The following is a 27280-nucleotide window of genomic DNA, read 5'->3' on the forward strand; positions in this document are numbered from 1 at the left end:
TTACTGTCCAGCTTCTCTCCTGGAAGTAGAAGGTCATGTTGACCAGAATTCAAAGCTCACACATGTCCCTAGAGACAAGAAGATGTGCACAGGTGAGTAGAAAGACTGAGGACTAAAAACCTTACTATAACTAGTCAGAAGTAAATCCTATTGACTTAAATAGGGCTTGCTCCCAGGTAAATGAGGTTAGGATTGCAACTGGGGTGTTGTTGGGAGGTTTGTTGCTGTTGGAATTTTTTTTTTTTTTGCACATTTATATATTTTGTGATTGGTGTAGAAACTGTTCAGGTGGGTTGTGTATTTTTAAATGTTTTATTTATTGTTTATACCTACTTTTGTTATGTAGTTGCATAGTTTTTCATATTGTAAGCTACTTTGAGCATGGTTTGAACTTTGGAAAAGCGGCATACAAATGAAATTATGTATGTATGTATGTATGTATGTATGTATGTATGTATGTATACCTCAAGAGGAAGCAAGAGGGCTGGGAAAAAGGCAAAGAGGTTGAAATATCAGGGAAGAGAAGATGGAGATATCTCTCTTGAGAAAAAGGAGGTTGTATAAGAAGCTTGCAGAAAGTGTGTATTGTGACCAGTTTTTGTGGGGTGGAGTTGGCTGAATGTCTGGCTTCTAATTCCTGGATCCAGCGTGGATTCAAGTGCTGGAATAGCCAGGCCAATGTGGGTAATGGGCCATTAAGGAAAACAAAACAGTGGCTCTGTGCCAGAGGGTAAACAGCTGGGCCTCCGGTCCCCAACTCTGTTAATCAGAAAGACAACAGGCCAGAGTTGAGAGTTGTGTTGTGTGAGCTAGAAGCTGGATGCAAAAGGCAGAAAGAATGGAAAGGCAGAGAGAGAGAGAGACAGAAAGGGCGCAAGCGCGATATGGCTGATTTCTGCTGGAATAACAAGGTTGTGTCTATGGGATGAACAATACCCTTTTGGGGTGTTAATGCTGCCAAACCCTCCACCGCAGGCTCAGGTTGTATATGTGTGTAAATAAACCATGTAACGTGTGGGACACCACTCTGCCTCACTCCCTGGAATCTTGCACCACTCAGAGATTGGGGTGGCGTGCAACAGTATGTTTCTGGCAGGAAGGGAGTGAATGGAAAGGCAAAGATGATGGACAGTCAAGAAGGATGGCTGGGAACCAGAAAGAAGCAAGACAGGCAGCTAACAAGCTAAGAAGCAGCTCCCTTGAGAAAATTATATGGGTGACTGAGTAACAGAGTAGAAAAAAGAAGTGAGTCTGAGAAAAATCCTAGGGACAATAAGGTGTTTATTCTGTTGAACAGGACGCCGAGGGGGAGGGGAATTAGAATTTGTATGGCTGTAAACTATGGGGGGAAAGGGTTGTTAGACACCCCCTCAATAAATCTTACTTATTTTTATTTAACAAATAATTCGCCCTTCACCCAAAGGCCCCAGGACAAGAGAATACATACATATTAAAATATAGGAACACTCAGAAAAGATAGCATAAATAATTTATAATGCCACAAAACATTAAAAGCATCAAGTAGTAACAGCAACAGACATGTGGTTAGCTTGTTCTTTGGAGAATGAGGTTTACCTTCCTTTTCCTGCTACTCTGGCTGGGTTGTTGTTTTTTTTAATCCCACCTACTCATATAATTTTAAAAGATACACCACCATATTCTTTTATAAGATGCAACCCTGTTGCCATGGCACTGCTTATTTCTCAGCCCCTACCTCACATTCTTCCTGTGGAGATGTTTACACCCTGCTTGTAAGACTGGTTCACACTGGATCGTAATGCAAGGATCACTTAGGCTCTCTAATTCCACTGTAAGCTTACATGCCATGATTTACACTTGTAAGGTCAGCATAGCCATGTCATCCAGATTCAAACACACTAGCTTTGTTCCCTATATCTTTCTGAGTCTGAATCCACTCCCTTCAGAAAAGTCTCCAATCTGACCAGAGCCATAGCTAGGTGATCTTGCACCCCTGGCAGAACCATCCAGATTGCGCCCCCTAGCCATGGACAAATTAGCTCTTCTTTCTGTCTCTCCTCCGACCCCTCCCCCCATTCAATTCACCCTCTATTTAAAACCATTTCTTTGGTGGCAATATTTATATTTATGGACATATTTTTAGCCAATTTTGCACACACACCCCTCGCCTGCACCCCTGACAGGGCCCACCTCACCACCCCCTAGCTATGGCCCTGAATCTGACACCTCCTTTTTTCCACCAGTTATAAAGCACAACTACTGAGCAATTCAATTTATTTACTTTCCACATAGCTTTGACATTGCAGGTTCTTCCTATTAAATCCTCTACATGCTGTTGGAAGACCCAAGGACAAATGAGGCAGTGAATGCTATATAATACACAGCTACCTGTGAGAAAAATCCCAGAGAGGCTGAAATGTGAATTTGCTAGATCTCCATGAGAATTTTGTAACCCCTCACCCACCTGCCCCATCATCTTATTGCCTCCTTACTGTTGAAAAAGTTGTACTTCCCAGATACTACCACAAGATGTCATATGGGGAACCTCTAGGCAAGACACCTGTCAGCTTAACCGTCTCAACTTTTCCCAACTCTGCACACCAGTGTTCCCTTAGTATAAGCCTGTTCTTCTAATTTACTTTGCACAGAGATCTGGCAAATACAACTTTTTTTTAAAAAATGAAGCCATTTATTCTTCAGTAAGCATGGATGCAGAGGCAATCCGTTTTACATCAGGAACAAGTGGGGTGGGGGGAAATATCTTCATTGTGATTTGCTTCCCCCTGTAGATCCTGCCACCTGAAGCAGTTTCCTCACCTGGCCTCATGGGTGGGCTGACCCTGCATGGATCCCCAGCAGGTATATTTACAATTAGAAAAAATGGGAAGGCAACCGATTGCAGAAAAAGGGGGGGGGATGACTGGACAGAACGTGATTTCAGCAGAATTCTTATTTGAGGATGGTGTTGGTGGGGTCAAGCCTGGGCTCCAATAATAATGTGATGGCCTCAAATAATAATTTTAAAATTATTGTGCAATTGGAGGTTCACTTCCTTCATTCCTTTTGATAAGTAGTTTTTGCAAAGGTAATAGATTAAAAAAAAAAAAACCCAGCAACTCAACTGTTGAGAACTTGTGAAATATGCAACCCCCTAATCAAAGGGTCATTTCGATTTCCCAGAGGCCTCCACTGCTGCCATTCTCCCTGCCAGAGAAGTTTCAGCGTGAAACTGCTTAGCAAGACGACTGATTATATCCGTTTAAGTCTGAGAAAAGATAATGGTCGCTTATGACAAAGGGTGACCCCTTAACACTTTTATGGAGGTCGGCACTTTCTGGTCCGTCACACTGCCTTAATCGGTGTCTCCCGCGAGCTGAGTTTTAATAATGCATGATATATCAACATGTGGCTCATTTTGTTATTATCGCACGCGTTTAAATTTTATTTTCCGTAGCAGCTAGAAGAAGGCAGAAAGGACGGGAAGCACGCAGCAACCCGGCGAGGGCGAGAAGGCGAGGTTCGCTCGTTCCTTATCTACTAAGCAGCTTCGAGGAACCTGCCCCGCGTGGGCCGAGGACGCGGCCGCCGAAGGAGGGAGCTGGTTCGCCGCCAAAATAAGGGCACCGCCAGTTTCCCTTCGACGCCCAGGAAAGCGAGCCTTGCGCCTAATTACACATTAGCCCGGCAGCGGGAAGCAGGGCGCGCGGGCGGGCATGCGAAGGTCCCAGCTACATCTGCAGGCGCCGCCACAGACCCGAGCGAGCGAGGCGCAGGAGGCGGCAGCACCGCGGGCTCCATGGCGGCCGCGCAAGTGCACATGTGCCAGACCATCTTTCCCGCGCACACCAACTACCGCGGGGAGTTGGGCGCGGGGCAGCTGCTCAAATGGATCGACACCACGGCCTGCCTGGCGGGTAAGCGCGAGCGCCCCCTTCTCCCACCCGCCTGCTTCAGGTGCTCAGGGTGACCCTCAGGGCGGGGGGGGGGACTCGCAGCAGCGGGTGTTTCTGCCCCCCATGTCTCTGGCGAGGTCCAAGATAGCGACGGTGCCTGGCTGTTCACCACCTCTTCCAGGCCTTCTAAGAGTTGCATGGCACAGGCAGAAAGTCTACTGGTGCAGCTCTTATCCACTTAACAGGTGGAGATAGGGCGCAAACGATGGATTTTTTTACTTGTCTGGCAAGTAATAAGAGACAGCAAGCTCAATCCTCATCTTCATGGTGCTGTAACTACCTCCTTTGCACAGTATCCTCAGTTTGGGAAGCGAGGATTTGCAGTGTCAGGTAAGGCCAGGTGCCAACTTCTCCCGGGAGGAAACCCTGTTGAACTCAATGGGACTTATTTCTGAGGAGACATGGGTAGAATGGTGCTGCCAGCTCCTTACACTGCAATCCTAAGTATATCTACTCAGAGGTAAGTCCTATTGAATTCATTGAGACTTACCTCCAGCTGGGTGGGTTTAGGAATGCATAGTGCCAGCATAATGTGCTCATTAGCAGATACTAAGGAGCACAAAAATATTAGTAAAGTTTTATTTCTCTCTCTCTCTCTCTCTCTCTCTCTCTCTCTCTCTCTCAGTATGGTATCATTCTAGAAATAAAATTATTATTATGCTGGCACTTGCAATTTCCAGAGGTTTTTTTCTTCCTTCAATAAGGCTGTGAGGTACTGTATACTGGAGCATTTGTAATGCAAACTAGCTTAATTACAATACTCATTTTGTCGGTAAAGAATTTAGGGATTTCACAGCTTTAAAAATTAAAACAGGTTCATTTTTCTCTTTTATATAACCCCAGTTACTGAATGATTTTATCTTTTTTGTCACAACTCTCTATGAGGTAGGAAAGAGTTATTAAGCTAGGAGGTCACCATGGACAAATTTGGAATTTTGAGAGAGTGCCATGTGCACCACCCTTCAAGAAGGTTCTCTGCCCTGGGCCATTCCCCACAAAAGACAAAAAGAGAATCTGTGTGTGTGCGTGTGCGCGCGCGCCTTTATGGCCTCTGGACAAAAGTTGGAAGCAGTAGAATTAACATGCAGTCTCTTGAACTTGTATGATTTTACAAAGGACCCCCCCCCCCACCTTACAGTGGTATATTTCACATCCAACAGCACATATCCAGTGCTTGCCAACACACTCACACACACATACGGCAGAGATCCTAAAGGATCTTCATCATTTTTACTAAAGATGGCAACAACCCACCAACAAATCACAGAACACCCTCTGTAGATAGAGAGGTGACTTGTGAATTGTTGGTTGTTTTGAGGGTATCTCTTGTAAAAATTATGAGGATCCAGAAAGAATACTCGGGCTTCTTGGGCACCAGGAAAAGTCCTCAGGACTGCTATTGTGGCTATGGGCACCACAGTGAGCAAGCCATATTTTTCACGCATTTGTATACAACGCCGGCAGTAGAATTAAACAACATTCACCAGAAACCCATGTTCTGCATCCTGCATTTGCCTGTACTGTTTTCTCTGAACTTGCACAAGACAGCTACTGAACACATGCACTCTACCCACCAGGTCAGTTTCTCTCTCCATGAAGATTGGTATATGGTTACAGTTGTTGGATGACATTCCTTAGTTAAGCCAATTGCTTGCTAATAGTCAGGAATGATTGGTTGGTGTTCTCTCGGTGTAACATAGGATTGGATATGTTTTCCTGAATGACCAGTTTGCCAGTGAGGTTTGATCCGATACCACTGTTGTGCCAGAGAGTGTGTGTGTAACAGAAAAGGCTATTTGAATCTGAGATACTCATGGGAGAAAGTGGGGAGTATTGAAAGTGAGCTGGCTAAAAACGAGAGATGGTGCAGGTGCTGTGTATTGGGAAACCCAATGCAGGATTAGCATCTGTACTGCCTGTTCCCCACAGAGTGCGCTATAGTTTAGATTAGCAAACTACAACTTCCAGAATTCTTGGGGGAAGAAGCCATGCGCCTAAAATGTATGGTGTGGATGTGACCTGAGTTCAGTTCTGATACTGAAAACAAAATCCCTAGGCTCAGAGGCATCCTGCATGCCTTTTGCACCTGACTCTACCTGGTAGATCTTAGTGTTCAAATAATTAAAAAACAAACTTCTGAGAAATCTGAAGCCTGGCTACCCTGATGAACCTTATTATGAGGATGAAATGGAGAAAATTCTATAAATATCCTAAACTCCTTGGAGGAACAGTAGGCTACAAATGTTAAAAGGGGGAAAAAGTTTTCCATCTTTTCCTTTGGAAGTTAAGCATTACTCAAGAGGCTGTAAATTATTTCAAGCACTATCTCACCATTACCCATATATCTAGCTCACAGATGGCCCAGTTTCGTGTTCTTGTTGGCTTTAGACAAATTCTGGCTCTCTGGCTATTAAAGATCATGACAGTGTTCTACTTCAGTTGTCAGAGGCATATACTGCCTCTGAATATCATTTGCGAGGAATCGCAAGTGGGGAGGGTGCTGTTGCATTCAGGAGCTGCTTGTGGGCTTCCCACAGGCCTCCAATTGACCACAGTAATTGGGCTGCTGGACTAATTTCCTTACGTATAATTTTTAAGAAAACAGTTTTGTGGACTTTTATTGATAATCTTGCTAAGTAAGCCACTTAGAGAGTGTTGTCATGAAGCTATCTATAAATCTTAACAAATGAACAGAATTTATAGATTTATTGTGGGGGGAAGAACATGTATGCTTGTTGGGAAGCTGCAGTTGGAACTGGTAAATGCGATAAAATAGATGCAGGATAACAAAACCAGATGGGGTAGCCAGTACCACAGAAGACAAAATTGGGATTCAATATGACCTTAACTGGGCCCAACTAAGAAGATGAATTTCAATAGGGACAAATGTAAGGTTCTTCACTTAGGCAGGAAGAACCAGAAGCACAAATATAAGATGGAGGACACCTGGATTGCCAGTAGTACATGTGAAAAGGATCTAGCAGACTTAATGGACCACAAGCATAATGTGAGTCACTAGTGTGATGAAGCAACAAAAAAAGCAAATGCTATTTTAGGCTGCATCAACAGAAGTATAGTGTCCTGATAGTGTCTGTTTTGGTCAGACCACACCTAGAGCACTGTGTCCAGTTCTGGACACCACAATTTAAGAAGGATGTTGACAAGCTGGAATGTGTGCAGAGGAGGACAACCAAGATGATCAAGGGTCTGGAAACCAAGCCTTATAAGGAATGCTTGAGGGATTTGGGTACATTTAGCCTGGTAGAGAGGAGAAAGGATAGCCATCTTCAAATAGCTAAAGGGCTGCGACATGGAGGATGGAACAAGCTTGGTTTCTCCTGCTCCAAAGGGTAGGAACTGAACCAATGGATTCAAGCTACAAAAAATGAGATTGGAATAGACTCCCTAGGGAGGTGGTGGACTCTCGTTCCTTGGAGGTTTTTAAGCAGAGGTTGAATGTCCATCTGGGAGTCCCTTCTAGCTCTACAATTCTATGATTAACAATGTGCATCTTTGGAAGGAAAGCATCATATGTATAAAGTGGCCCTTAGAAGACAACCAAATTAACCATGCTTAAGGGCAAAGGCATGTTGAGAGAAAACTTATAATTGCTTACATGTTTATAATTGCCTTTTCTTCCAAGCTGAGAAACACGCCGGCATGCCCTGTGTGACAGCATCGGTGGATGACATTCAGTTTGAAGAGACTGCCAGGTATACCTTCAAATAGTTATTATCAGCACTTTTCACAGCCTTCCTTTATTTTCTGTGTAACAGAGATTAACCAGAACATTAAAAATTGGTCCAGTGAACATAGGAGATGATTCTATTAAGGGTGGGCAGCTTCTCTCAGCCTGAGGACCATGTTCTGTCATGGGGCCTCATGACAATAGTGGACAAGGGCCAGAAGCAGAAGGAGGTGGAGGAACGTATGAGGCTCTTACCTTTGTACAGTAGGTTACATTCCAGCCGTGTTGAAATCCAACACACAAGCACACCCCTCAATTCTGCATTCAGCTAAGCAAGTATTATGATCATAGTTCAAATAAACATGGAGACAAAAACACAACACTCAAGGAGGGCATGGGGGAGGGGCATAGTCCAAGGATAGGGGTGTGTGACTTGGGGGGGTGTGGAGTTCAGATAGGAGTGCCTGCTAGGGATACAAGTTTGTCTACAAATACAACCATTTACTGAGAAAGGAAACCACTTTTTAAAAAAATCTTACAATGTTTTTCTTGATATGACGATGAGTGGCATTCATGCGTAAGAAGTCATAAATTGGCATCCCCCCCATTTTCAAAGATTATGCATTTAATGGATTCATAAAAGTGCATGCAACTCAAGAAATATATTTTGCTTTTAACTTCCAGAAATAAGGGGTGGTGGTTTCCCCACTGAAGCTAATAGCGAGCAATTTTTGCCAGTCAACTGTTTGTCTCGATTGTTAATGTGAGAGAAGTCTGGCAGTTTTATGAAGTTAACCTTCCACCTGAGTGTTAATTAACTTTAAAAGCATTTATAATTAATGTTAATGCTCATTAATTTTGAAAACTAAGATAACATTTCTTTCTGCTGTGTTGTAAAAGTACGGAATGATGGCAAATGCAATTATTAACTTCTGTGGGATTTTAGACTACAAGTCTGTGTTTTCCTGAGGAGCAAGGCCTGATGGGTTCATGCAGTATTTACTAAATGGCACAACTTTGTGAGCACAAATACATATGTAGGTGTCATATCCATGCACACCAAGGTCATATTGCAGCAGTTACCTCTGGTATGAAGAAACAATAATATATTTACAGCGATGCTCCAGTTATAGTGTTGCGTGAATCACTTTTCACACATACCCCTCCCCACCTTCTCACTATATAGAAGGGTCTGGAAACTTCTGTTTCAGTGTATCTGAAGAAGTGTGCATGCACACGAAAGCTCATACCAAGAACTGATTTAGTTGGTCTTTAAGGTGCTACTGGAAGGAATTTTTTTTTTGTTTTCACACAGATATTTAATATTATGCCCCCCCCCCCATTGAGATTCGTGTGTACTCATTAATGGCTTAAAATGCAGCTAGGTCATTCTTTTTCTCAATTCAAGCTGGTATTGGGGTAGGGAAGCCTCAAAACACAGTATTTCAGAATAAATGACAAGATAGAGGAGTGCACTGGATGCTGAATAAACAAGCATGCACGCAGCCCAAGTCCTGTGGAACACAGTGGATCTTATTTCTGGGATATGCTTAGACTGTATGTTGTTCCTAAGGTGAAAACAAGATGTCCCCAAGTCTTCTACATTCCCATTTCCCAAGAAATTAGCTATGTTTCTTTAATCCACAAGGAATATAGAAATGGTAGCCAACATGGTGCCTCTATGTGTTGTTGGATTCCAACTCCCATAATTCCTGATTAATTTCTGCTGACTTTGAGTTGGACCCCAACAATATCCGGAGTGTGCCGTGCTGGCTACTCCTGAAGTATAGGAGAAAGTTACTTGTAACAATGTGATTTTTGCACAACGAATTAAGAGCAATGCATCTTATTCCTTCAGCTCTTGCACTCCAAATCAGAACAGTAGTAGTAGTAGTAGTAGTAGTAGTAGTAGTAGTAGTAGTTGGTATAATTATTACTCCTACAACTATGTTTTGGCCTGTCAGCTCCTAAAGCACCAAAAGACTAGAAATCAAAAGAGAAATAGGAGGTGCCCAACCCCATGTTTCTGTTGTAAGATGAATGTGATGGCAGAAAGGCAATCACTGGGGAGAATTGGGAGGCAAGAGAAACCTTAACTCTTCCCTCCCCGCCAATTCTCCCTGCAAATGCCCCCCCCCCAGCTGGTTTAGGTATCTCTCCTCCCTGCATAGACAAACTGTAACTGTTCCAGGTTTTTATGCTCCTTGCTTTGTCTTTGAGATGGTTAGAATTTTTGAATATCCATCCTGTATGAGTAAAATCTGCTACATATATATGGTCCCCCTCACCTAACCTGCCTACAGGGAAAACAGTTCCCTCCCATTAAAGAACAAACATTGTTGTTTGTATACCTTGTGAATTCATCAGCAGTGTCTATTTTACATAAGTTTGTAGTTTAGATTTCCTTCTCTTTTTGCATTTTCTTTGTGTACCCTTACTGAGAGCATTCAGCCTGCTACACTTCAAAAGGTCCCCATCAGTTACAAATGAGAATGCAATGGTCTGTGACACTGCAATGTTCCCTGAATTCCAATTCCCAGAGCCTCTGTTCAGAGCAAGTGGCTTTCGGGGTACTTTTCAACAGTGACAACAGAACTTTCTATATATATATAAACAGAATTATTAACCATAGATGGGATGCCCCTGGCCTTACAATGACTTTTTAAAGAATGTTTAGGTAGTGTTCACACGCCAGCCTTCAGGAGCTCTGGCTTCTGGAGAACGAGATTAGATTCTAAGCATTTCAGGGAGATACTCTGAAAATAAAGGGTTTCCCTGACATAAATATAAGAATAAGCCAGAACCACATAGTTGTACGAAATTCAAGGTGAGGGAACTTAGCTTGGTGATAGCATGTTTGGCCCCTGGCATCACCAGGTAAAAGAAATGGGTAGCAAGTGATATGAAAGACCTCTACCTGAGGCCCTATAGAACCACTGTTAGGTAAAGTAGACAATTCTGGACAAAATAAATACTTTTACCTGGCGTAAGGTAGCTTCTTATGCTCCTAAGGGACTAATGAAAAGAAAAGCAACCGTGTGGTTTTGGCTCCAAGCCGCACCAGCAACATAATGTGTGGAAGTGGCTCCAGCCTTGCAAAATAAGAAGAAGAGTTTGGATTTGATATCCCGCTTTATCACTACCCAAAGGAGTCTCAAAGCGGCTAACATTCTCCTTTCCCTTCCTCCCCCACAACAAACACTCTGTGAGGTGAGTGGGGCTGAGAGACTTCAGAGAAGTGTGACTAGCCCAAGGTCACCCAGCAGCTGCATGTGGAGGAGCTGGGAATCGAACCCAGTTCACCAGATTACGAGTCCAGTGCTCTTAACCACTACACCACACACTAGATAAATGAAAGCAGTGCATAGTTAAAACTGGCCACGGTGATGGCCAGCAACAGATAGCTTTAAAAGAGGATTAGGTAAACTAATGGAAGAGGAGGCTACTAATCATCACGGTTCTGCTCTCCTTGCAGAGTTGGAGGCAGTGATGCTTCTGAATGCTGTTTGTGAGAAACTGTGAGAGGGGAGGGCTCTCTTCTGTTTGTGTCCTGCTTGCTGATTCCCCATAGGCAGCTTGCTGGCCACTGTCAGAATAGTTTACTGGACTAGATAGGCCATGGACCTGACCTGGCAGGCTCTTCTTATGTTTTTATGTCCATAAAAGTTTCTAAGCTGCAAAAAAAATTCTGCTAGCATGGTGAAGTGCTGCTAGAGGAGGAACAGAGAGTTCTGCTCCCACAGCAAACCAGAGCAGGACAGCTCACTCGGTTTCCATGCTAGGTGCAGAGGAAGGACAGAATGTTCAACCTCTCATTGGCCGGGCCTCCCACATACCTAATGGAACTTCCTGTTACCATTTGCAGTCAGCGAGAGTGCCTGATCCAAGACTGAGATAGCCTTTCTTTGTTCGGTACTTCACATGTGTGGATCCTGGCAATGAAAACCAGATTCCAGGTCCAGGGTTATATACCATGCTGAAACTAGGCTCTAATTAAGACCTGCTACTCTTTCTGTCCTCGCTCCTTGGAAATAGCAGAACAGCCTCAACCTGCATTGCAATCGCTTCTAGAGGAAGAACCCCTTCAAAATTTGTAGCTCCGCTTTCACTTTAAAGTCCAAACCAGGTTATGCTGTCTCCTTCCTTGGAGGTTTTTTAAGTAGAGGCTAGGTGGCCATCTGTCATGGATGCTTTAGCTGAGAATCCTGCATTACAGGGGGAAGTTGGACTAGATGATTCTTCGGGACCCTTCCAATTCTACAATTCTATGGTTCTATGAAGGGGCGCAGGTGGCGCTGTGGGTTAAACCACAGAGCCTAGGGCTTGCCAATCAGAAGGTTGGCGGTTTGAATCCGTGCGACAGGGTGAGCTCCCTTTGTTCGGTCCCTGCTCCTGCCCACCTAGCAGTTCGAAAGCACGTCAAAATGCAAGTAGATAAATAGGTACTGCTCTGGCGGGAAGGTAAACGGTGTTTCCGTGTGCTGCTCTGGTTCGCCAGAAGTGGCTTAGTCGTGTTGGCCACATGACCCGGAAGCTGTACGCTGGCTCCCTTGGCCAATAAAGCGAGATGAGCGCCGCAACCCCAGAGTCGTCCACGACTGGACCTAATGGTCAGGGGTCCCTTTACCTTTACCTTATGGTTCTATGATAAGTCTTCAGCAGCTTGTCTGTGTGCAGAGGGCAGAGGCTGATCAAGCAGCAAGTCACCTTCCTTGCCATTCCCCTGCAGAGCCAAAATGCTTTATTTCTGCCAATACCCCTCTCTCCCTCTGGTATTGATGGCTGGCCATGCAGTAGCTAACAGTGTCGTGTTGCCATTGCTCAATCAGGGCCAGTAAAGGCCTGGAACAGCTTATAATATTCTGTTTTTGTATAATGAGATTGTGGTGCTTTTTTCTGTTAATAGAGTCGGACAGATTATCAGCATTAATGCTAAGGTAAACCGGGCATTCACTACGAGTATGGAGGTAAGCGACTGCATTTCTTTGTCTTGGTGTGTTTTTAAGCTGAGATTATACATGGTGTTATATAGGCAGAATGAAACAAATTAAAGAATGAATTCATGTTAAGTAAATGGCCATCACCAATAGGATGTCTTTAGTGGGGACTCAAATCTCTCTCACTAGTTTTTATCCCCTTCTCTACATTTCCTAATCATTTATTGCCACAACATGACTCTTGTCTTCTACCCCCGGGTTACAGGTCCAAAACATACCCCAGGGCCCCCTAGCTGCCCAGAGCTATTGACTTTCTCAGAGGCTATGTCCATGATACTGTTTCAGTAGATCCACTCTCGCAAAATAGGCTCTCTGACAACTTTTGTGGTCACCAAACACTTGTACCCTTTATGCAGAACTACCTCTGGCTTCTCTTTTAAGTGAACCGGTATCTGCCACAGTACATTGTTAATTTTTAAATGTTTACATTCTTCTTTTTCAAAACATTTTGTTCCAACAGTTTGTTAAAGAGTTGAGCACTGAAACTGAATGAAAAAGTTCATAAATACAGAACATCTGCAGGCTTATCAGTTCAAAATGTGCCCTCAAGTCTATATTAGTCTTTATGGGGTTTAGTCATGCACGACAAAGACTATAAAAGCTATAAAGAGCTCCAGTGTGATGTAATGTTTAGAGGGTTGGACCAGGACTGAAGAGACCTTGATTCAAATGCTCAGTCAGTTCAAAGCTTGCTGGAAGACCTTGCACCAGTCTCAGTCTAACCAACCTCACAGGATGCTGTGAGAATCTGGAGAACCCTGTATTCTTCTTGAGCTCCTTGGAGGAAAGGGAGGACATAAATTTAATAAATCAATAAATATTGGCTGAAAATGGCCCGTGTTTCCTCCCTCCTTTCAGCACCTCACCCTATTTAAAATTAGCCACCAATCAACATTTTATAGACTTTTATAGAATCAGCAGTTGTATTTAGGTTTACAGTACTGCATGCACTTAGCAGAGAATAGGTCCCGCTGAACTCAGTAGGTATCTCCGAGCATCCAAACTGAACTCCAGTTTACCCGAAGGAGCATCTCAACCCCCATCGTTCAGTCTGGACACTGAGGTCCAGCTCTGAGGGCCTTCTGGCTGTTCCCTCACCACGAGAAATGAGGTTACAGGGAACCAGGCAGAGGGCCTTCTTGGTAGTGGCACCCGCCTTGTGGAATGTCCTCCCGTCAGATGTCAAGGAAGTAAACAACTATCTGACTTTTAGAAGACATCTGAAGGCAGCTCTGTTTAGGGAAGTTTTTAATGTTTGATGTTTTATTGTGTTTTGAATATTCTCTTGGGAGCCAAGCCACCCAGAGTGGGTGGGGAAACTCAGCCAGATGGGTGGGGTATAAATAATAAATTTATTATTATTAGTAGTAGTAGTAGTAGTAATAGTAGATGTAACATAGGATTGTACTGTTAAGACACTTGGGAAGCAATGGAGATAATAACATAATTATGAAACCAGTTGGTGAGCTCAGCTCTTTATTAAGATGAAGGGAGTGCTAGTATTATTACATAAACTAGTTCTAAATTATATAACTCCTAGTAATCCAGTGTTGTTTCCATTTGCATGTAGGTTGGTGTCAAAGTTACATTGCAAGATCCTCTTACCACCTTCCAAAAACTGATTTGTGTGGCTTTCTCTACATACGTGGCAAAACCAGTACATAATGGCAAGGTGATATATTTCATTCAAAAATGGCCCTTAGTTTACATGGATTCCAGAATGGTCTGTAAACCAAATTGTGGTGTTCATGGCAGCTTACCCTTACATAATTTGTATTAATATTGTTTGTCTGATAGCAGAGTAGTAGCACCACAGAAGAACTGTAGTGGGCAAACATGCATCAGAAGCTTTTACTGTGGTAATTTGACCATGGGCTAGCTAAGGGGAAGTGCCACAGTTTCATTGCATTCAGTGCCTGCTACACATTGCATTTCTAGTTCTGTTTTCTGAGACAAATTTTAGCTTAGATTGATTTTAAGATGTGTGTATCTGTGTGTGTGAATACTCCGGCACCAGGGGGCGGAGAGCAGGTGGGGCGGAGCTGGTGCACCTCCTCGGGGTGTGCCATGTCACCTGCGGGGGCATGGCGCCCAGTGCGGATGGGGGACAGCCACGATGGCACCCCACCGGGATTGCGCTGCCGGGGACAGTGCACTGCCCCCGCACTCCTCTTCCTCCGCCAGTGTGTAAATAAATAACCAACATTTGGTAAATCCGGAATGTGAGCAAATGCTTGTCAAGATATTGCTATCTCTTCTTACCAATTATTAATGCAGCTTAATACAAAAGTGGCAGAATGAGGTGCAGACTTTGCTGTTGTTCAGATAATGAAGACACACCTTTTTACCCAGGGCTTTGACACCTGAAATGTATACTGTATTTTCAGGACCCACACTGTTGTTTGTGGCTGCATTTTTTATTGTAAGTTTAAAACTGCTTTTAATGCTGTATTATCACTTGTAAATAACTCACCCTGAGAACTTAGGATAAAGGGTAGGTAATAAAATAAAATAATAAAATAAAAGTAGAATTTCCTTTTACAATCCTTTTTTAAAAATCTTAATTTGTTCAGGTTGATTTAAAACCAGTGGAGTTCGTCACTGCACAGGATTCTCTTGAGCACACCCTGGCTGCTGAGAGAAGAAAAATCCGACTGGATCATGAACGCGTCTGTAAGAACCTGGTGGAAGAATGTGGCATGAATAGTGGTCAGTCATTAGAATTTATTATTATTCTTGTATCCTACCCTTCCTCCCATAGGTATCCAGGGGGCCTTACAATAACCATTAAAATGAGGTCAGTATAAAATATAATTCAAACCATATAATTCAAACCAGTATCAGCAATGAAACACAGTGCAGCAGACTGCAACACTTAGACTATTGAATACCAGTCCATCTATGTGCCAGTGGAACAAACAAGTATGTCTTAAATTAGATCCTAGAAGATAATGACATGGGGGACAGCTAAAACAGACACATTGCTGTGTGCTTCCCATTTCCAAGTGGTGAGGCGTTTCTATGGAGTTCTATGGAGTTTCCTATCTCTGGAAACTTAAGGCATTTTATAATATTTTGTTTATTGACAAATAGAGCACAAAGTAGAGGCATACAGAGCTCCTGTTCCACATTAAAGGTAAAGGGACCCCTGACCATTAGGTCCAGTCGTGACCGACTCTGGGGTTGCGGCACTCATCTCGCTTTACTGGCCGAGGGAGCCGGCGTACAGCTTCCAGGTCATGTGGCCAGCATGACTAAGCAGCTTCTGTCGAACCAGAGCTGCGCATGGAAACACCGTTTACCTTCCCGCCGGAGTGGTACCTATTTATCTACTTGCACTTTGACATGCTTTCGAACTGCTAGGTTGGCAGGAGCTGGGACTGAGCAACGGGAGCTTCACTTCAATGAAGATACCAACGGGAGCTCACCTTCTGATCGGCAAGTCCTAGGCTCTGTGGTTTAAGCCACAGTGCCACCCTGTTCCACATTAGATCCCAATAAAAGTTAGCTACACATGCAAAGTGCCTTGAGCTCATCACTCATACGCACATTTTTGTTTGTGTGTATTCTCAGTCTGCTTCTGTTGTTCACATCCCTCCCCTACCATCTGCCCCCTCACTTTGTTCAGAAGGTGGGGTAGATCTGCAATACTAGCGTCCCAGTGCATGGGTCACTGTTGTTTACTAGTAGCAGGAGGTGTAGGGCAGCAGGGAGGTGGGTGTGGCACAAATGCATAAATGGTGAGTCCATTTGGTATTATGCTAATTTGCTAATGGACCAACGTGGCTGCATATACTATAGTGTTGTTTCCATAAACTTAAACTATCCATGTTGGAAAATGTTTTGCACTCATAACCTTTAAAACTTACAAAGTCCTTTTGGGCAGGATGCATAGTTTTAGCAATTATCTTAGACTAGATCAGGGGTACCCAAACTTGGGTCTCCAGCTGTTTTGGGACTACAACTCCCATCATATGTAGCTAGCAAAAGTGGTCAGGGATGATGGGAACTGTAGTCCAAAAGCAGCTGGAGACCCAAGATTGGAAAACTCTGGACCAGATGAAATCAGTATAGGACATTTCAACCTATGGAACTGGCACATGCTCATGTTTTTTAAAAAGAAGCAGCAGCACACTGTGACACCGTAAAGCAGTTTTTCTCCTTAAAACACACTACCATAGCCAGCACTGGCTTAACAGTGATAAAGAGCAAAAAAAGTAAGGTGTTAAATTATTTTGTGCTAAGATTGCTTTCCATGAAACATCTACAAAGTGCACGAAGCAAGGTGGAATTTGTCTTCTAAATACAAATTGTACAACTTGATAAGTAGGTCCAAAGTGCAAAGCGCTCAGATGAATCCAAGCTACAACACAGGGGTTATAAAACAGATGTAAGTGGAGCAGAAGCCAAACACTTAATTCAGGTCAAGTGGGATCATGTGACAGAGTAGCATGATTGGCATTTTTTGAAATATAAAGGTCTTGCTTTGCTAGAGATCTCTTCACCCTGGAAGACAGATCCCTCCTTCCCCTGTTGAATTATGGGTATTAAATAGACCTGTAGTCCAATTTCTCTCTGTCTTTAAAACATACGTTTATATGATCCAAATTCTAATAAGCTGACATACTATGAATTTTAGTCTGACAGTATTAGAGAACAACTAGCCCTACATTACCTGTATTCTATGCTCTCATAACAGCCATAAACTCTTTTGGAATTGTCTTATGGGATACATACCTTACAAAGTGTAGTCACGCTGCTGATTTCAGTGAAGCTGCTTTATTTCTAAGACACAGGGCAGTGGCAGCCACAGTATAATTGGACTGGTGTGTCATTTCACTAACATCCTTGGCTATTCACTTCATACATTTCAGAACAAGTTTGCAATCAAGGAGAAGGTGCAATTTCCACAGATCTCACCCATGTGCAGAGCACTGAACTTGTCTTGCCTCCGCATGCCAATCATCAAGGAAATACATTTGGTGGCCAAATTATGGCTTGGATGGAGACAGTGGCTGTTATTTCAGCAAGGTACCATTTTTTTATTCAGCATCCTTCTGTCTTACACGTTACTGGGCAGGCCTAGTGAGGAATGCAAGGTTTCTTTCTGCCTGACTTTTTTTCTCTTTGTCTACTAGTTTAACGTTCATCTAATCACGCAGAGAATTCCATCATCCCCCTGTTGCTTGGTACATGTAGCTCTCTCTCTCTCTTTGTGTGTGTGAGACAAGAATTTCTATTAGAATTCCCTTCACACACCAGTGGGCCTGATTCATTGCCAGGGTGCTGGATGTGTCATTCCCATTCATTATTCATGTAGCTCTGATTTGTAACCTGAAGTTATACCAATAATAACTGGCTTTCCTTTGTTACTGGATAAACAGCTCATTTTATTAAAATTGCAAATCTGTCACAGGTTTTACATGGTCATAACACCAATGACCCAAGTGAGCGGCATTTATATGTAAGCACACAGCCTCATTTATATATCTGTATCTATAAATGGTTCCCAAATAACTCTGCAATAAATCTGGTCCAGAAGAATGGAGATGGGGCTTAGCTGCAGCAAAATAACACATCAGACGCCGAAAATATTTCTTTTTTTGCACTTAAAAGTGATGAGCCAAAATGTAGGAGAAACAGTGCTAAACAGTGACAGAGAGCTGTCTATTTTGCTTGACAAATAGCTGACCTTGCTGCAAAGCTTTTGTAAAACAACTTACAATTAGATTTGACCTTTGAAGGTGCCAGTTAGAGTTGTTATGACCACAGGCTTACAAGGAATGAGAATGAGGTTTATAAAAGCAAGCAGTACTCAAAGAACAAACTGAATATATGCTCAGACAGGGTTTATATATATATATATATATATATGCAGGTTTTGGTGTCCTCGGGTGTCTTCCCGTGTAAAAGTTGGGGTGTCTAGGCGACGTTTCGACGAGGTCTCACTCGTCATCTTCAGGCTGGTGCTTTCGGCACCCCAACTTTTACACGGGAAGACACCCGAGGACACCAAAACCTGCATTCCTGTACCCGTGAAAATCTACGAAAGCACATATATATATATATATATATATATATATATATATATACGAAAGCATATATATATATATATATATATACTCTTTTAAATACTGTGATACGAACCAAGCAGTGTCAAAGATGAACTAAACAGAAATCTGCTAGAATGAGATTTGGTCTTTCAGGTACACCGTGTCTGTAAAAATATGGGCTTACATTTCTAGTAAAATAATCTCAGGTTTTTAGGCCTAACAGTGGAAAAAGATTGCAAAATTCATCTACACATTTACACCTCCGTTCTTGACATTAATCTGCTTCTATCTTTATTGTTGTATTGCAAATGAGATATTTAGCAATTTAAATAGGAGGAGCAAATTATTCCTAATGAAAACCAAAGTAATTTGAATGCATTATAAAGATGCACAATTCAATTAATTAGAAACAGATAATTGTGCACGCTTAACAATTCTGGTACATCATAAAGGGTAATTGAGTTAAGGCTAAAGATAAATAATGGTGCAAAACAGTATTATCTCTAAGCTAAGCAAAGGTTAGGAAGAAATTTCAGCCCTACAACACCACCACAACAAAACAATACCTAATTCTCAACAAATTCTTTTTATAAGATTCATTCTGTTAAAATAAACTCACACAAGGACTTAATTTCACCCCCTTTCATATATAGGGCCTAATGGGCCTAGCACTGCCTGGGATTGTTTTAGAAACTTAAAAATACCTGTTTTTTTGAAGAAAAAGAGTGTTTTTTGTGAGTTTGGACCCATCACATCAGAAATCAAGTGAAGTCACTACAAAGTCATGTTTCATTTCACCATCTCGATTCAAAATTGCACTTAGTGTCCAAACTTCAATGAAAATACCAACCTCAAGAACCTTTGCGGAGAGTTCAGCAACAATACCTTGAGAGGTGGCCAGACCTATGCCCCCAAATCGCTGCAGTCACACCAAAGTCACATTTGGGTCTGCCTCCTTGATTCAAAATGGCACCTGGTGCCCAAACATTGGCCCAGACCCTCACCCCCCCACCCATGATGTGTTTGGCAGCAATATATTTAGAGGCTGCCAAAACAGGCAAAGAAATACCAGTGTTTATAATTTTTTAAATAAATTGTTTCTGTACTCAATTGTTTTTAACTGTTTTTATATATGTAACTGTCTTATATACCTCATTACGTACGTTTCCGAGCACAATTCAAAGTGTTGGTGTTGACCTTTAAAGCCCTAAACGGCCTCGGCCCAGTATACCTGAAGGAGCGTCTCCACCCCCATCGTTCTGCCCGGACGCTGAGGTCCAGTGCCGAGGGCCTTCTGGCGGTTCCCTCATTGCGAGAAGCAAAGCTACAGGGAACCAGGCAGAGGGCCTTTTCGGTAGTGGCGCCCGCCCTGTGGAACACCCTCCCATCAGATGTCAAAATGATAAACAACTACTTGACATTCAGAAGACATCTTAAGGCAACCCTGTTCAGGGAAGTTTTTAATGTATGATATTTTAGTGTTTTCTGGTTTCTATGGAGGCTGCCCAGAGTGGCTGGGGAAACCCAGCCAGATGGGCAGGGTACAAATAATAAATTATTATTATTATTATTATTATTATTATTATTATACTGTAAATTGATTTGAGATGTTTCATGGGAAATGATTCATCAAATAAATGAATGAACGAATGAAGAAAAATAGCACTTAATGTATGGAAGAGCTAAGCCAAACTGTCCCCCCTTCCCCCCTTTAAATAATAGATATAGATACCAGAAACCACTATTCTCAGGTGCCTGAAGTTCTAACTGAAGAGAATGTTTCTACCTTTATTAAAACCAGTATAAGCTATAAACTTGGAATTTCCATTTTATAGACTTAGTTTGTTGCATAGAAATACTGAAATGTTGCATTGATATGAAAAGAAATAGCATGATAATATATGTATTTTAATTTGCTTTCCTTTTTCCTCCTTCAGTCGCCTGTGTAGGCTGCATCCAACTTTGAAATCTGTAGATATGTTTAAATTCCGGGGACCTTCAACTGTTGGCGACCGCCTTGTTTTCAATGCTATAGTTAACAATACTTTTCAGAAAAGGTAATAAGCTTGTCTCTATCTTAATGCTACTGTGTGGTCTAAAATGCTTCAGTTTCAATTGCAGTGCTATTTTTCTAGAAAAACTAGGTGCCAGAAGTCACCACAAATTCCTCACTTGCTCTCTTATAATGGCAATGGTACCCACCTGAGAATTGCCAAGACTGAGTTCCAGCGAGTTCCAAGTGAAAGAAAAAGCCCTGGTAGTTTGAAATTATACCATTCTTTGTTACACTAGCAAGAACATAAGTATTAAAAATTCATATTCAGATATTTCCCCTCTGTTTATTGTACAACAACTGGAGATTGTAGTTTCTTGTATGTATGCTCTATTATTCATACGCATTTCCTTTGACCAGTTATTATGTGTTATCCTAGCCCAGTAGTAACAGACCTTAGCAAATCAGTAAATCTCATCACAGAATAGGAAGTTGTATGTCATCTCATAACATTTGGTGTGAGAGCCTAACTAACATCTGATGTACTTTAGAGATCAAGAAATATAAAAGTGTACATAGGGTTGGAGTCCAATCCCATGCATGTCTGCACAGAAATGCCCTATTTAGATCAATGGAGCTTAGGCTCACCTGTATAATATGGCAGGTATAATAATTTATTTCCTCCTTTTAAAAAAAACAGTTTGTAGCTTCTCTGTATACTGTAATTCGGTGCGGCATCTGTCGCACCCCAGCTGCTAAATTAACTGAAAGCTCTTCTTTTTCAGTATTGAAGTTGGAGTTCGTGTTGAGGCCTTCAATTGTGAGGAATGGGCCAAAGGCCAAGCTCGGCATATCAACAGTGCCTTTTTAATTTTTAATGCTGTAAATGAACATGGAGAACTTATTACCTTCCCCAGAGTCAAATCTATTACAAAGGTGAACCTTTAAAAAAATAGGGAGAGAACAACTGTGTACATAAACAAGATAATCAGATTATTAATTTAGAAATTATGAAATGGATAGTATACCAGTAGGAGAAGTGAATATTTATTTGAGTTTTGTAAGATGAAAAATATATAAATCATTTTTGTCCCATAAAGGGCACTAATTCTAAAGTGCTTTGGATTAATATTTCATCTAGAAGATGATTATTGAACTCATAGCCAAGGACTGAAATACTCTGCCAGTCTCAGGTAAAAGGACTCGTGGTAGTTTTGTGATCCTAAGACAAACCAGAATTATACTTTTCAGACAGTATTGTAGTTAACTTGCACATTTTATTTTGATGGTTGGCTTCACGGTAAAGTCTGTGTTATGCTCTTTTTAAAAAGCTTGTTATATTCAATCTGTCCGCTATTCTGAAAATTAGCAAAACTACAATGTAAAATTTATAACTAATTATTATTTTTTCTTGCTTTGTTCATTGCAAAGGATGGTTTAAGGCGATATCATGGAGCTATTGCACGGAAGAAAATTAGATTAGCCAGGTACAGTAAGTAAGCCCTAAAGACAGCATAAATGTTTAAAATGCCATTAACAGTACAGCTGATGTTATTTCTCAGCTGCTATTGTAGAGCTGATCATGTTTGGTTTGTGAAACATCAACAGAAAACATCAGTGCATGAGATGTTCCTCACAGATTGTACACAAAATCATTTTGGTGTACAGTAATCTGATATAAATCCGGCTTTGAACACAACAGATTCTGGAATCTCTTCCTCCATGTGGGATTGTTATGGGAGTGAGGGTATAGTTAGGATTTTTCCCAACTTTTTCCAGACGTGCATGTCCAAAACATGTTGTGTTTAATAAGCTCTGGTAAAGAAGTCTGTTTTAATGAACAATTTGATGTTTGAGCAGGATTGTTGCACCTTGTCTGGAGATGACAGCTTTAATGTTCCAAGGCAATATAACAGAAAGTAGCAGGTGGAACTCTTGTCTCCTACCTTAAGTGTTATGCTGGGTAATCTTTTCCCATGCTGCTGGAGGAAAAATTGGGAAGTAAAGTGCCTGTGCCCTATCTCAGTGCCTTAGAGCATTTAAGAACCCCTTGTAGATACAGTGGTGCCTCGCTAGACGAAAAGAATCTGTTCCGCGATTCTCTTTGTCTAGCGGTTTTTTCATCTTGCAAAGCAAGCCTATTGACAGCTTAGCGGATTAGCGCTACAGCGGTCTAGCAGCTTTCAGCAATCAGCTGTTAAGCGGCTTATCAGCGGAACAGCTGATAAGCGGCTTAGCGGCTTAGGAAAAGGGCAAAAAAAGCAAAAAAAACCCATGGGGGGACGCAATATTTTTTCGTCTTGCGATGCAACCCCATAGAGAAATTCGTTTTGCAAAGCGCCTCCAAAACGGAACACCCTTTTGTCTAGCGGGTTTTCCGTCTTGCGAGGCGTTCGTCTTGCAGGGCACCACTGTAACTAGGGTTGTAACCAACATCAACCATACTCATGACCAATTTAAATCCATTAATTCCAGTGGATCTATTTGTTGATCACTTCTCCTACCTGGGCAGTTAACTTTCCACAAGAGCTGACACTGATGCCAAAATCCAGCATTGCCTGAGCTCTGTAAGTGCAGCTTTCTCCTGACTGAAGTGCAGAGTGTTTGAGGATCGGGACATTTGCAGGGAAACCAAAATGCATGTTAACAAAGCTATTGCACTACCAACCTTACTGTATGCTTGTGAAACATGGACCACTTAAAACGCCTTCTCCATCTCCTCAAAAGATTCCATCAATGGCATCTCTGGGGGGAAAAATTACATATCACTTGGGAAGACAGGTGAACTAATGTCGGTGTACTGGAAGAAGCAAAGATCACGTGTCGAAGCAATGATTCTTCAACATCAACTTCGTTGGACTGGTCATGTTGTTCAGATGCCTGATTATAGTCTTCCAAAGCAACTACTCTATTCTGAACTTAAAAATGGAAAGCGTAATGCTGGTGGTCAACAAAGAGGTTTATAGACTTTCTCAAGGCAAATCTAAAAAAATGTAGTATAAACACCGACAATTGGGAAACATTGGTCTGCGGGCGTTCTAATTGGAGAACAGTCTTTACCAAAGGTGTCATGGTCTGGTGACTTCTGTTTCAGTGTATCTGAAGAAGTGTGCATGCACATGAAAGCTCATACCAATAACAAACTTAGTTGGTCTCTAAGGTGCTACTGGAAGGAATTTTTAAATTTTGTTTCAACTACAGCAGACCAACACGGCTACCTACCTGTAACGTGGACTTTGAGGACACTTGAACTCAGAATGAAAGTGAAAGGATGAGGATGGAACAGTTGGCAAATCCTCACCTTGATCAACTCTCACCCGGAAACCTATGCCCCCACTGTGGAAGGATGTATGGATCTAAGATTGGACTCACTGTTAAGACCGTGTTCATGGAAGACAGTCTTACTCAGCTACGAGTGATCGCCAAAGAAGAAGAGTCCGAGTATAATTAAATTTGATACAACCCTAGTTTTGCAGGACGCAGATTGCATATGTGGAGTCTATGCATTTATAGCTTATATGTACAAAAGAGCCAACCATCACAAGGTCAAGGGCGGGCTAGTTTATGTGAACCCGTTCCCATCCCCTCTGTCATCCGCACAATGGTTATTCTTGAATTTTAGTTAACTACACCTGGCAAATCTCCAGACAAGGACCTGGCAACCCTAGTTCTGATTGTTGCAAATCATAAAAACTAAGCATTTGCTAGCTGCAGCATATTTGGAAGAGTGAATGCTATATCGATTTGTCATTTTTATATAACTTGAGGAATTTTAAGAAGTTTTAAACAGTTGCACTAGTAGGAGCCAGTGCAACGAATCCTGTTAGTTCCACGGGGTTTTCCTAATTGACTTGGGGTGCTAGTGTTTGGTTCGGGACAAACCCCAGAACAGCACATGGAGGAGATGGTTCCATGTAGTAACCAGAAATGCTTGCGCTGACAGCACAGTCAAATTGCTCAACAATGAATTCCCCCCTGAGGATTTCCTAAGCTTACTTTTGGTCTTCTTTCCGCATTGTATCAACTACAGGAAATACATTCTTTTGAAGCAGGAAAACAATTGCACACTTGATTTCTGGGACAGAGGCAATCAGGTAACATCAGTAACATTTGCCTATATAATATACATTAAGGGATTAAGTGTATGGCCCTAAATGTCAAAAATTGGGTGTATGATGATTGTATTTTTCTTTGTTTACTGTCTCCTGATATTTAATTATAATCAGAATTATAGGAGAATAGTCACAGAAATTTGGCTATATATTGGCATTAAGTGGAACCGGACCACTCCTTTCCCTCTTTTTTCCTGCCGCCACAACCCTTCCTCCTCATCTTTCCTTTCCTTGCCACACATGGGAATTAGGCCAGGGACCATAGGCTGTCTACTCCTGGTTTAATTGATCAGTATACACACAATACATTTAAAGCACACACATACAATTCTGGGAGCTGTAGTTTAAATCTCACAGAATTACAATTCCAAGCACTCTTAACCAACTACAGTTCCCAGAATTCTTTGAGAGAAGGTATATGCTTTTTACACATGCCATGTGTACACAGCCACAAATTAGTCTCCTTTTAAACAGAATGACCTTGATAATCATGAGAGTTATACCCCTGCTGTTGAAAAGGTTCAGTTCAGACACTGTCTTTTTCAAGAGGAGAGAAAGAGAACAAAATATTTGTTTTGCAACCAAATTCCAGAAATTATAGGAATTTCTGTGCCTTGTACATTTTCCCTCATTGGTTACTACTGTACCTTGCTTTGTGTTTTAGGCAGACAAAATCGAAAGCAATGTTGCAGCATTGACTGTTCTGGCAGCAAAGCCTGGATGGGAAATGATTAGCACCAGCCTGGACTACGTAAGTACTCAATTGTGCAGGAGACACACACAATTCCCTACGAATTCAAAGAATTAATATGAATGGAAAGTCCCAATAAAATGAGACCTTTTAGACTACAAAGTAACTATGTGTCATTAATTTTATCTCAGACACTGTCCTCTACATTTCTGCAATTTAAAAGCTGCAGCTGTTAAGGTATTTTCTAAAACTGTTAAAATTATTTGTCTGCTTCCTCTTCGAAATCAAAATGTACATTTTTAACTAACTCCCTTCTCCCCCTTTCTATGACTGCTAATTAGTATGCTGCTAGAAGACACGCTTTGAATGTCAAATTGTTCACATGGATCATGTGACTATTCATGTGACATTGTGTTTTTTTCTGCTGAAGATTTTGAGTCTGGTCGGTTAAGAAAGAAACACATATTCTCAGTTGTGACAGTTTCCCAGTAAAACTAACCTGAAATGTTTTGTGCTTTTGGATAACCGATGTCTGACCTCTGCTTAGAGTAGATAAACATTATATAGTATTTTTATGAATCAATTGGAAGTAACAGTATGCCGTATTGATATAAAACATGAGACCCAATTTTTTCTTCTTCAAGTAGATGAATAATAACAATACTTTCAGCATTTCCTTGCAACTATACAAAAAAAGCAAGGCAGCAAAAAGGCAATTAAAAAATATTTTTTTGAAAGGTCCTGTCTGTCATGCCCAATCTATATACTTCACATGTCTGTGCAACACAGAACAGGCTTCTCAAGGATCAGACTGATTAATATGGGTCACAGTATTTTTGAGATATTCCTTCAGATGATCATATCTAGAGCCACTTATATCAATAGCCAGGCCACTATTATGCTCCTTCTGCCTATGGCAAAACTGATAGATCAAATCTACTGTCACAGCTCCTAAGTCCAGTTTGTCTCTTTCCCTTGCATAATTTAGCTCCTATTTGCCTTTATTCTTTATATCTCTAGTTATATCCACTCTGTTCATCGCTGAAACTTAATGGGCATAGCAATCCTAACCCCAGCCCATGAAAAGCAAAATGGATCGGAGTGGATCACCACATCCGAAACCCCGCCAGCTTACACTGGCCAGCGAAGAAGGTGGGGGGCCGTTTTTCCTTAAAAAATTGCTGCACCATCTCCAGCTGGGCCTCTTATGTGATCCAAGAGGTTTTGGAGTTAACATATCTGATCAAAAACTGCTAACAACATGTGCTAAAACAGTCCATTTTGGGACCACAGAGCCTAGGGCTTGCCAATCGGAAGGTTGACGGTTCAAATCCCGCGACGGGGTGAGCTCCTGTTGCTCGGTCCCTGCTCCTGCCAACCCTGTAATTCAAAAGCACGTCAAAGTGCAAGTAGATAAATAGGGACCGCTCTGGCGGGAAGTAAACGGCGTTTCCGTGCGCTGCTCTGGTTCGTCAGAAGCGGCTTAGTCATGCTGGCCACATGACCCAGAAGCTGTACGCCAGCTCCCTCAGCCAATAAAGCAAGATGAGCGCTGCAACCCCAGAGTCGGCCATGACTGGACCTAATGGTCAGGGGTCCCTTTACCTTTACCTTTTTACTGGCAGCAGCTGGTTTCCTACCCTACAGGGTGCACTGGGACTTCCATTGTGAAGGACCCCCCCCCAGCAACATGCTTCTCCACCTATGGAGTATCCTGCCCCCATCCCCTCCAGCCAACAACATTGAGGGAGTAGGATTGCACTGTAAAATTATAGCAATATTCTCTTATAGTGTTCTCTTCCAGTGGTTCCCAA

General features: G+C 42.0%; 1 protein-coding gene and 2 long non-coding RNA genes across 5 annotated transcripts in view; 2 read left to right on the forward strand and 1 right to left on the reverse strand.

The window, feature by feature from the left end:
• LOC310827398 overlaps positions 1-27280 on the reverse strand; it is a 793036-nt gene that overhangs the window by 713543 nt on the left and 52213 nt on the right. The window lies entirely within an intron of this gene.
• Positions 3179-27280, forward strand: part of ACOT12 (acyl-CoA thioesterase 12) — a 29938-nt gene continuing 5836 nt past the window's right edge. Inside the window, exons 1-11 of one of the 3 annotated variants that reach the window (XM_083703231.1) lie at positions 3179-3893; positions 7576-7645; positions 12527-12587; positions 14188-14289; positions 15191-15326; positions 17492-17648; positions 20608-20727; positions 21449-21599; positions 22095-22150; positions 24694-24757; positions 25440-25526. In XM_083703231.1, the coding sequence (XP_083559357.1) occupies positions 3776-3893; positions 7576-7645; positions 12527-12587; positions 14188-14289; positions 15191-15326; positions 17492-17648; positions 20608-20727; positions 21449-21599; positions 22095-22150; positions 24694-24757; positions 25440-25526 (1122 nt within the window). In that variant the 5' untranslated portion in view covers positions 3179-3775. Of the gene's footprint in view, positions 3894-4009; positions 4263-7575; positions 7646-12526; positions 12588-14187; positions 14290-15190; positions 15327-17491; positions 17649-20607; positions 20728-21448; positions 21600-22094; positions 22151-24693; positions 24758-25439; positions 25527-27280 lie in introns of those variants that run through there. The other 2 variants (XM_083703233.1, XM_083703232.1) reach the window with 2 other exon arrangements.
• LOC310827387 lies at positions 22159-23412 on the forward strand. The gene is made up of 2 exons (XR_014556328.1): positions 22159-22727; positions 23085-23412. It is a non-coding gene; the product is annotated as an uncharacterized lncRNA (long non-coding RNA).

Source organism: Podarcis gaigeae (genome assembly GCF_964106915.1).
Source record: "Podarcis gaigeae genome assembly, chromosome: 11".
In the NCBI taxonomy this organism is placed as follows: Eukaryota; Metazoa; Chordata; class Lepidosauria; order Squamata; family Lacertidae; genus Podarcis; species Podarcis gaigeae.